The sequence below is a fragment of the Eubalaena glacialis genome, chromosome 4, assembly GCF_028564815.1.
Source record: "Eubalaena glacialis isolate mEubGla1 chromosome 4, mEubGla1.1.hap2.+ XY, whole genome shotgun sequence".
NCBI classification, from domain to species: Eukaryota; Metazoa; Chordata; class Mammalia; order Artiodactyla; family Balaenidae; genus Eubalaena; species Eubalaena glacialis.
The window spans coordinates 142,304,343-142,316,577 of record NC_083719.1 but is presented as its reverse complement, the minus strand read 5'-3'; the positions used below and the strand labels follow the sequence as shown (position 1 = coordinate 142,316,577).

General features: G+C 37.2%; 1 protein-coding gene across 1 annotated transcript in view; it reads left to right on the top strand.

Annotated features, from left to right (window-relative positions):
* ATP10B (ATPase phospholipid transporting 10B (putative)) overlaps positions 1 to 12,235 on the top strand; it is a 118,994-nt gene that overhangs the window by 101,772 nt on the left and 4,987 nt on the right. Inside the window, exon 21 of the mRNA XM_061188412.1 lies at positions 10,527 to 10,714. Coding sequence (XP_061044395.1) covers positions 10,527 to 10,714 — 188 coding nt within the window. The remainder of the gene's footprint in view (positions 1 to 10,526; positions 10,715 to 12,235) is intronic.

The following is a 12,235-nucleotide window of genomic DNA, read 5'->3' as shown; positions in this document are numbered from 1 at the left end:
TATCACAAGTTAGGCCAGGCCCTGACATTGGGCAGTGGCTGATAAGAGCCACCCAAGGGAGCTTCCAGATCACGGAGTTCCCATCTGGAAAACCCCTTTGCTCCAATTCATGCCGATGACAGATATAGACCAAAATGATGAAAACGAAAAGGCCTAGCCAAGCTTAAGTACAGGATAAATTTCTTTCAGAACCACCAGAAAAACCACTTAGTTTTATCAGAAGCTGGGAGGAAGGCAGACAAGAGTCATAACTTTAATACTGGGAACTGAGCCAAACTAAAGAAACATTTAGAACTCTTGAAAATACAAAAATTTTGTTATTGAAATTAGACTGGGCACTGGCTAAAAGTAAACTACCAAATTGGAAGGTAGTATTGGGTACCCATCCAGAATGCCACACAAATATGAAAATGTAATCAAGAGGAATGGTGGCTAGAATAAATGGTTCCAGCAGCTACATAATAGGAGTCAGAGTCACAGAAGAACAAGCAAAGAATAGTAGAGAAGCAGTATCTGAAGAGATCATCACTGAGATGATTAATCAAAATAAACCTGGGTATATTGCCTGGTATATATCATAGTAAAACTGTACAGTATGAAAGAGACAATCTTAGAGTCTGCCAGAGACTATGCACAAATTACTTGAAATTTAACAGCAGTTAAAAAAACAGTAGAAACCAAAAAAACAATGGAGTAATTATCTTCAAAGAAAGACCTGAGGCAAAATAACAAACAGTTACACTATCACTTAAGACTAAGTAATAAATGACATTTTCAGATAAACTCTGTAAGGTCTACCACCCACAGACCCTCACTAAAGGAAGAAAGAAACATGCAAGAACATAAAAGCTAAAACTACAAGAAACACATAATGGCCAGGAAGGGCTGTTCAATAGGTAATTAACGTATGCTGAAGACTTCATTGTTAAATTGTTCCAGAAAAGTCAACATTTATTATCTCCTAAAATTTAAGATTAAGCATAAAGGAGAGGAAAGATATTAGAGGAATATAGGAAACTATCAATTCTCCAGGCTGTAGGGAAGAGGAAAAGGTAAGAGCAAAGAAACTGATGGCAAAAATAAAATATATGTTCAAAATAAAGCCAAATATATCAGTACTCATAATAAATGTAAATGGATTTAATTTGCCTATTAAAAGCAAAAATTATCAGATTGGACTTTTTTCATCCAGTGAATATAAAGAGAAATGGAAAAATGGAAAAACTTAACAATTCTAGTATGAGGTTTTTATAGACCTCTATCAGAAACAGACATAGATCAAGCTTTGAATAAATTACCACATTTGACCTAATGTAGTTAGAGCTAATATATAAAATCCTGCTCTACACAAATAGTAAACATGCATCTTTCAAAGACACCTGGACCATATACCAAAAATTTAAAGAAAAAGACCAAATTCTAAATCACAAAGGACTCTGAAAGAATCATTATCATAAAGAACGTATTTTCTGACAACAATGCATTTAGATTAAAAACAAGCAATGAAAATATAGCCAAACAAGCCTAACATGACTGGATACTTCAAAAAGCACATCTAAATATGCAATTCATGAGGTCAAGAGTAAATCATGATGGAAATTATACTTATTGCTGCTGAACAACTATAAAAATATTATATATGCAAACTTGTGGGATGCACCTAAAGCTTTTACTATGAAAAACAAAAAGATGAAAAAGAGGTAAGTTAAAAAATTCAACTCAAGGAACTTAAAAAAGTTACCATATAAACCTAAAGAAAAAGATGAGAGAAAAATCAAGGAAACAGTAGGAAAGATCAGTAAGACCAAAACTGAGCTCTTCAAAACCCTAATGAAAACACATCTCTGACAAAACTGATCCAGGGGAAGACACAGAAAGAGAAGACCGCAAAAATACTACTAGGAATGAAAAACACTGCAATTATGAATATACAGTCATCTCTTAGTACCTGTGGGGGACTGGTTCTAGGACCTCCATGGATACCAAAACCCATGGATGCTCAAGTCCTTTAGATAAAATGGCATAGAACATTCAGCCCTCTACAGATGTGAAACTTGCATACACAAAGGTCCATGTAATCGATTTTTTAAATATTATTCTGAAAATTTAAAGCAAGTCAATAATTTCTTTAAATGGGGACTTCCCTGGTGGTGCAGTGGTTAAGAATCCGCCTGCCAATGCAGGGGACACAGGTTCAAGTCTGGGAAGATCCCACATGCTGCGGAGCAACTAAGCCCGTGCTCTGCAACAAGAGAAGCCACTGCAGTGAGAAGCCCGACCACAGCAACGAAGACCCAACGCAGCCAAATAAAAATAAATAAAAACTTGGCTTTTTTTAATTAATTAATTTATTTTTGGCTGCACTGAGTCTTCTGCTGCGTGCGGGCTTTCTCTAGTTGCGGCGAGCAGGGGCCACTCCTCACCATGGTGCGCAGGCCTCTCATTGCGGTGGCCTCTCCTGTTGCAGAGCACAGGCTCTAGGTGCACGGGCTTCAGTAGTTGTGGCACTTGGGCTCAGCAGCCGTGGCTCACGGGCTTAGTTGCTCCACGGCATGTGGTATCCTCCCAGACCAGGGCTCGAACCCGTGTCCCCTTCACTGACAGGCAGATTCCCAACCACTGCGTCACCAGGGAAGTCCCAAGACTTGACCTTTTAAAAATAATAATAAAAATAATAATTCCTTTAAATGTAAATTTTACCAAAACAGTCAAAATCATTCAGCAAACATGAATAAACCAATCACTATTACAGAAATTGAATCGGTAATCCTGTTCCTAAAGACACCAAGCCAAAGGATTATAAAGGTCAGTTTGACCAAACTTATAAGGGACAGATAATTCCTATCTCATACCCATTGTTTCATGGATTCAAAAAAATAGGAAATATAGGCAATTCAATGTTCATGGCTAAAATAATTCTGATATGAAAATGAGCATGGATTGTTCAAGAAAACAAAATTACAGACCAATCTGTTCAATGAACATAAATGTAAAAAATTCTAAATAAAATATTGCCACACTAACTCAGTAGCACGTTAAACATGATAAAGCCCAACCAAGGAACTTTCATATTCTGTTGGTAAACTATAAACTGATACCACCATTCTAGAGAGCAATTTGAAAATAGCTAGAGGAGTTTAAGTACTCATTATATGCTATGACACAATTCCACTTCTAAATATGCACCCTGGGCCATCCTTTTGCACATGTATATACATAGACATGTACAAGAATACTTGTTTCTTCATTGTTCTTAATAGCAAAAAAAAAAAAAAATCGGAAACAGCTTAAATGTTCATTAACAGGAAAATAAATAAATAGTGGCATATTCATACACTAGAACAATTAAAATGAATAAACTAGAATGGCATTTATCAACAAAAATAAAGGTCCAAAGCATAATTCAGAGGGATACTTATACATGATAAAATTAAAAAGCATCCATTAACATGGATACATAAACATGTATATATAAACTACACAGAAGAATGATGAACACAGTTTATTTTCAAGATTAATGAGAAGGCATTTGCAAGGGATACATGGGTGCTTGAATTGTATCTGTAAGGCTTAATCTTTTAATAAAATCTGAGGCAAATATGTGTAGAGGAAGAAGAAAAAATTTTCCCTCTACCCTTCTAGGTTCTCAGCTTAGACACTCCTGTAATAAAAGAAAGACAGATTAATGGGAGAAAAACAAACAAAGTTTAATAAATACTTCCTATACACATGGGAGAGGCCAGGAAACTGAGTAACTTTCTGAAATGGCCCTGGCTACCACCTTAAATACCATCTCTAGCTAAAGACAAAAGAAGTTTTGAGGCTAGGGGAGGCCAGATATTGGAGTTGATAACGATTTCCTAGAAATATAGAATTGTCCTTTCCTTCCAGGTACAGAGAGGGAGACACCCTTACAAATGGAGATTTCCCTTATAACTGTAAATGTCTCTTACAAAAAGATAACTTCTTTTCAGTTTCCAGAGCTCCTCCTCTGTCTGCTGTTTCTTAAAAATAACCAGCTCAAGATAATCCTTATGCCAGAGACTTACTTTGGGCTGATATATTCTGCTTCCCTTTATATAGCATAAGGTTAAAATTGATAAAGCTGGATGTCAAGCATATGAGATTTGTTGACTATGTGCTTGAAATATTTCACAATAATTTAATTACTTTTTTTTAAACACCAGCACAAGATATTTCCCAAGAGGATCTCTGCTCTCCATGACCCTCTTAACCATTAGGTATCTTATTAACCTTTCAAAATTGCCCTGTAAATAATCAGGCCTCAATGTGTAATATATTAAATGGGTAATGACTGGTCGTTCGGCCCTCTTTCTCAGAGCACCGCATTCATCTGCTTTAAAAGACAGAACCTGTTCCTTTCACTCACCATTCAGCACTATTAATCCACCTAATGCATCTCTAGACCAGGTATCCTGGTAGTTACTGGTGATTTCTGTTGCTCTTGGGAAAGGAATTAGTTAGCTACTAGAATCATTATGAAAAAAGTGTTTCCCTTTTTAAGGTGCTTGAAGCAGAGGGAGAATGTCTTTCTTCCCTGGGTAGAAATCTAACATGAATTTTAATAGCTGTGTCAGCTTTCACAGTCCCCACCAAAGTGATTTAAAAAGTTAGCCAACTGCTTTCTTTTTCAGGAACAGGGGCTAGGATATTCAAACCACCTCTTCCACTGAAAACAAATTAATGTGTGTGTGTGTGTGTGTGTGTGTGTGTGTATATATATATATATATATATATATATTTATTTATTTATTTATTTATTTAATATATATACATATATAAACATATATATGTATACACACATATAATATATATATATATATACACACACGTATATATGTATACATACGCTAAAGGTATGAAAAAGATGACAGGATAGTTAAAGACCAAAGCCTCTGGGAAAGTGGGTTTGTAGAGAAGCAAGCTGAGCCAAAGCCTCTGTTTTCTTCAAAGCGTTTGCAACCCTGCCCAAAATGAACGTTTTGGCAGACTTCATTGAACGTAAAGTTCAGAAATTAAAACCCAGGCTGCTAAAGTGGGAGTCTAATAAGAGATCACATTAAATTAGGACCCCAAAGGCTCTACCTTCAGAGTAGAAGGTATACCCAAAAGTGGACCTACCTGCACTCCCCTCCCCAGCAGGGACTGTAGGGATTGTTCCCACTGTGCTGAAGAGAGCAGGGAGAATCAGTAAAAAGGACTTATCCTGGGAAATGGACCATGGGCTGGCCTCACACAGATTTGCAGCCCAGATTCTTTGTACCACCTGGGTGAGCCAAATTTTGACCTATGAATTCAGTTTAAAGTAACTGACAGTGCCCAAGGATATTACAAAATACACACACACCCTCTCCAGGGAAAGTTTTCCTAAGCCTCAAAGTATCCCCACTAATTTTCCAAGGCCGAGAAGCATCACATATTCAAAAATAAGGAAGCTCATTATCATACTAAGTGAAGTAAGCCAGACAAAGACAAATATATGATATCACTTATATCATAATTTTTTTAAAAGATACAAATGAACTTATTTACAAAACAGAAATAGTTCAGAGCTAAAGACACACCCGTTGATAGTGAAGGGATTAAAAAAGATATTTCATGCAAATGGAAATGAAAAGCTGGGGTAGCAGTACTCATATCAGACAAAATAGACTTTAAAACAAAATCTATAACAAAAGACAATTTAGGACATTAAATAATGATAAAGAGGTCAATCCAAGAAGAGGATATTAGACTTGTTAACATATATGCACCCAATACAGGAGCGCCTAAGTATATAAAGTAAATATTAACAGACATAAAGGAAGAAATTGACAGTAATACAATAATAATAGGGGATTTTAATACCCCAATCACATTAATGAATAGATCATCCAGACAGAAAATCAATAAGGAAACATTGGCTTTAAATGACATTTTAGACCAGATGGACTTAATTGATATCTGTAGAATATTACATTCTAAACCAGCAAAATACACATTCTTCTCAAGTGCACATGGAACATTCTCCAGGATAGATCACATGCTAGGCCACAAAAGAAGTCTCAGTAAATTTACAAAGATTGAAATTAAATCCAGCATCTTTTCTGACCACAGCAGCGTGAAACTAGAAATCAATAGCAAGAAGAAAACTGGTAAAATCACAAACAAGTGGAGACTGAAAACATACTATAAAAAAGCCATTGGGTCAACAAAGAAATTAAAGAAGAAGTCAAAAAATACCTTGGGATGAATGAAAATAGAAACACAACGTCCAAAATCTATGGGACACAACAAAAACAATTCTAAGAGGGCAGTTTATAATAATAGAAGCCTACCTCAAGAAAAAAGAAAAATCTCAAATTAACAACCTAACTTTCCCTCTAAAGGAATTAGAAAAAGAAGAACAAGCAAAGGCCAAAGTCAGTAGAAGGAAAAAAATAATAAAGATCAGAGTGGAAATAAATAAAATAGAGACCAAAAAACAATAGAAAAGATAAATGAAACTAAGAGCTGTTTTTTTGAAAAGATAAACAAAATTGATAAACTTTAGCCAGACTCATTAAGAAAAAGAGAGAGTACTCAAATTTAAAACATAAGAAATGAAAGAGAAGTTACAACTTGATAGAAGTTACAACTGATATCACAGAAATACAATCATAAGAGAATAATGCAAACAGTAATATGCTAACAAATTGGACAACCTAGAATAAGTGGATAAATTCCAAGAAACATACAGTTTTCCAAGACTGAATCAGGAAGAAACAGAAAATCTGAATAGATTGATTATTAGTATTGAAATGGAATCAGTAATCAAAAGACTCCCAACACACAAAAGTCTGGGACTAGATGACTTCACAGGGGAATTCTACCAAACGTTTAAAGAAGAGTTAATATGTATGCTTCTCAAACTGTTTCAAAAAATTAAAGAGGTGGACTTCCCTGGTGGTGCAGTGGTTGAGAATCTGCCTGCCAATGCAGGGGACATGGTTTTAGCCCTGATCCAGGAAGATCCCACATGCCATGGAGCAACTAAGCCTGTGCACCACAACTACTGAACCTGCGTCTAGAGCCCGTGAGCCACAACTACTGAGCCTGTGTGCCACAACTACTGAAGCCCGCACACCTAGAGCCTGTGCTCCGCAACAAGAGAAGCCACCGCAATGAAAAGCCCGTGCACCGCAACAAAGTGTAGCCCCTGCTCGCTGCAACTAGAGAAAGCCTGCGTACAGCGATGAAGACCCAATGCAGCCATAAATAAATGAATAAACAAACAGACAAACAAATAAATAAATAAATAAAAGAGGAGAGAAAAAAAAAAAAAAAAAAAACAGAAATAGACACACAGACATAGAAAACAAACTTATGGTTACCAAAGGGAAAAGGGGAGGGGGAGGGATAAAGTGGGGAATTAACATACACACACAACTATATACAAAATAGATAACCAACAAGGACCTACTGTATAGCACAGGCAACTGTACTCAATATTTTGTAATAACCTATAAGGGAAAAGAATCTGAAAAAGAATATATATATATATAACTGAATCACTGCAACTATACTTCAATTAAAATATATATAATAATAAACAGTAGAGGGCTTCCCTGGTGGCGCAGTGGTTGAGAGTCTGCCTGCCAATGCAGGGGACATGGGTTCGAGTCCTGGTCTGGGAGGATCCCATGTGCCGTGGAGCAACTAGGCCCGTGAGCCACAATTACTGAGCCTGCGTCTGGAGCCTGTGCTCCGTGACAAGAGAGGCCGCAATAGTGAGAGGCCCGCGCACCGCGATGAAGAGTGGCCCCCGCTTGCCGCAACTAGAGAAAGCCCTCACACAGAAACAAAAACCCAACACAGCCATAAATAAATAAATAAATAATTCCCATTTAAAAAATAAATAAATAATAAACAGTAGACTTTAAGAAGTTTTTGCACTATATAACAACAGATCGCATTAAGAAATTTCAATAACTCTCAAATGAGTAAGAAAAATAAAATTTTCAAAAACACACAAAAAGTAAATAATGAAGCTCAAAATGAAACAAGAACTCATTAATGAGGATCACAAGCACAAACATCAGTAACAAATATCTCAGGTATTGGAATTATCAGATATAAATCATAGAAAAGGTTTGTTTGCTAGGTTTAAAGAAGATTAAGCTTTAAAATATCTGCAAGAATTGGAAAACCATGCAAAGAAACCTAGAAGATGTGAAAAAAAAACCAAATAAAACTTTTAGAAATTAAAAAATACAATAACTGTAATTTAAGTTTCAATGGCTGGATTAACAGCAGATTAGGCACAGGGGAGAATTAGTGAACTGGTCAAATTATCCAGAATATAAAACAAAAGTAAAATAATGAAAATTATGGAACAGATATTGAGATATATAGAAGATATGGTGGTATCTTAAAAGACCTAACATACATTTGATTAGAGTCTCAGAAGGAAAGGAGGAGAAAATGAGACAGAGGCAATATTTGAAAAGATAGTGACTTGAGAATTTTGCAAAAGTAATGAAAGACATCAATCCACGAATTCAAGAAGATCAGCAAAACCCAAGCAAGATAAATTTTTTAAAAATCCACACTTATAAGAAAACTATAGAACACTGAAGAGGAAATAAAAATCATAAAAGCAGCCACATTATAAGAGATTTCCTTCTAAGGAATAACAGATAAAGAGTTGCTAACTTCTCAATAGCAACAACAGAAGCCAGAAGATAGTGAAATGCTAGCTTAAATATACTAAAAGAAAAACTTCCCAACAAGATCAAAAATAGCCTTTAAGAATGAGAATGAAATAATGGATCAGAGAATGCATCACCAGCAGACTTTCACGAAAGGAAATTCTAAAGGATGTACAGCCATCCCTCAGTATCCACAGGGGATTGGTTCCAGGACCCAATGCAAATGCCAAAATCTGTGGATGCTCAAGTCCCATAATCAGTCCTCCATATCTGTGGATTCAACCAACCACAGATCAGGTAATACTGTAGTATTTGTTGAGAAAAATCCACATGTAAGTGGACCCACACAGTTCAAACCCATGTTGTTCAAAGGTCAACTCTATTTAAAGTATAAGGAAAGACACCCCAATGTTCATTGCAGCACGGTTTACAATAGCCAAGACATGGAAGCACCCTAAATGTCCATCGACAGAGGAATGGATAAAGAAGATGTGGTACATATATACAATGGACTATTACTCAGCCATTAAAAAGAATGACATAATGCCATTTGCAACAACATGGATGGACCTGGAGATTATCATACTAAGTGAAGTAAGTCAGAGAAAGATGAATATCATATGCTATCACTTCTATGCAGAATCTTTAAAAATGATACAAATGAACTTATTTACAAAACAGAAACACTCACAGACTTAGAGAACAAACTTATGGTTACCAGGGGGAAAGGAGGGTGGGAGGGATAGATTGGGAGATTGGGATTGACATGTACACACTACTATATTTAAAATAGATAACCAACAAGGACCTACTGCATATAGCACAGGGAACTCTGCTCAATATTCTGTAGTAACCTAAATGGGAAAAGAATTTGAAAAAGAAGAGATACTTGTATATGTATAACTGAATCACTTTGCTGTACACCTGAAACTAACACATTGTTAATCAACTACACTCTAATATAAAATTTTTTTAAAAAGTATAAGGAAAGAAAGCTCAGATGGAAAGTCCAAAATGCAAGAGGGAATGAAGGCATAGAAAGTGTCAAGCATGTAAGTAAATCTTAATGAATATTGACCATATTAAACTGTAATAATGACTTATGTGATTTAAAAAGATGATAGAATTTAAATACACGGTAGCAATGAGATATGAATCAGGAGGGAGGTAAACAAAGTTAATGTATTCTAAAGTTAATGTATTCAGGAGGAGGGAAACATAGAAACTTTATACCACAGTAAGTTAAAACTGCTTATTAGCATTTATTGAGTAATCACTAAGGAATGGAAATGAAATATATAACTTTCAAACTAGTAGATGGGGAAATGAAATTATATGGAATTGTCAGTAAGTTTAAAAGAGGACAAGAATTGGAAAGAAAGCAGCATAAAACAGGCAGGGCAAAATGAGATCAGACTACAGAAGACTGCACTGCTTCGGAAATGAATAACTGACAGCCACATGTGGAAAAAATGAATTCATCACACAAACATAATACTGAGGAAAAAAGACAAAAGTCACACCAAATACGATTAACTTTTAAAAACAGACTATTAAGGGAGAAACATAGGTAGTAAAACTAAAGAATATCATGAAAATCATCACCAAAGTCAAGGTGATTTAGGGGTTTCCAGGGTATGTGTGTTCAAATTTTGGGTGGTAGCAACATAGGTGTTTACTTTATCATAAGCCATTAAATGGCACACTTTTTAAAATTGTTTATAGGTATATGGCATTTCCAAAAAAAGAAGTTTAAAACAAGTTAAAGTAGCGTGACTGCATTCCCCCCTAATCTAAGCTATCCCTTCAACAGTGTTTACTTCTTTCCTTCCACAGACCATCATCCACGGGCTTGTTCTCGCAGGCAGCTTCCTGATGTACTTTGTGGTATCCCTAGTGTACAATGCCACCTGCGTCATCTGCAACAGTCCCATCAACCCCTACAGGATGATGGAAGGCCAGCTCTCGGACCCCACTTTCTACCTCGTCTGCTTCCTCACACCGGTTGTGGCTCTTCTCCCAAGGTTTGAACAGGGGGTGCTATTTTCTTCCTAGAACTACCACTCTCCCCTCAATCAGCCATTTTCATAGCCCAAGAGTCAGGAGTTTGACTCCAGCTGGGATGCTTGAGGCTATTGTTTCAAAGACAGGGAGCTAGGACAGAAAGAATAATGAACTTGGAGGCAAACAGCACGGACTCTGGTCCCAGCTCAGCCACAGAGCAGCAAAGTCACCAAATCTGGCACAACCTCTGTTATAACATCTGTAAAATGAGAGTACTAATTCCTACCCTCCTGCCCTACAAACTTTGTTGTGTAAAAAGAATCATTTTGAAAAGCTCTATAGTCCTTTATTCCTTAGCCCAGGAGTCTCACTCTCAAATGCCTACAGGGACACAGGTAAGCAACAGCAGCAAACCAGGTGAAGTACAGACAGACATTAGGAGACGGAACTTCTAAGCGTCAGCCTATCACTGCCACAAGGAAAGATCAAGACTAGCATTTCAGAGCTTTAGATTTTTCCCAGAAATTCAGATTTTGCATGAAATAGCCAACTTTTTAATACTACTCAAATTTGTTAAAACACACACACACCCTGTATTTGCCAAATAAATCATTCATGCAGAGGGACTATTTCTAACATTTCCAGCCTAAATCCTCTACATTCGCCTTTTCCCAAAAATAGCAACAGCAACAACAACGCCTGGCGTGTCCTTAGAATTTACTCTTGACACATGCTTTTCTATCTAGCTCCTCATTTGCCTCTTGCAAAATCACCTAGAAATCAGGCAGAGCTGTGGTTGTAGTCCTACTTGCTCATGGAACAGCTTAAGTCCTATGAGGCATCAGAATGTGTCCTCCAGCCCACCACAAGTCACAGTGGGAGCTGAGTTCTCCCAGCTCGGAGGCCAGTGTTCTGTTCTCCATCCCACGCTCTCCAGTCAGAGCATTCGGTGAACGTAATGGTGCTGTACCCAGAGGCAAGACTCAGCCTCTCTCCATCCTTAGGATCTCGTCTGCTCTGAACATTGAAATTCAGCTACTTTTATCATTATAAGCCACAGTCAAGAAGCCATTGCAACATTGTGTAGAACTTTTTAAAATCCAAAATTAGGCAGAGAGCCATTAGCATGCTTTGCTTCCTGTAATAAGTTTGGCAGCTTGCTTAACCTAGTTTGGTCTCCATTTCTTCTTCCTAAGCCACCTCAGAACCTTGACATCTGATGCAGGGTTTAGAGGCTGAAGATACCAATATGACAAACAAACACTATTGTGAACTCAGCAAATGGCTGAGTGTGCACTGTGGACGCAGCCTCCCTGCTTGGCCCCTGCTGGCCTCTACAGCCTTATGCCCCTGCTCCCAAAGCTCAAACTTTGGGCTCCACATCACCAAGCTTCTTGGACTTCCCTAAAGGCTCCCTGCCCTCTCCCCTTCCTGCCTGTGTTCATGCTGTCCCTTCTATTCAAAATGCCCCTCGTTACCACACCTCCTCACCCTTTGACATCATTTCAGGCATGAGCAATTCCAGAACCCTCGCAGGACTT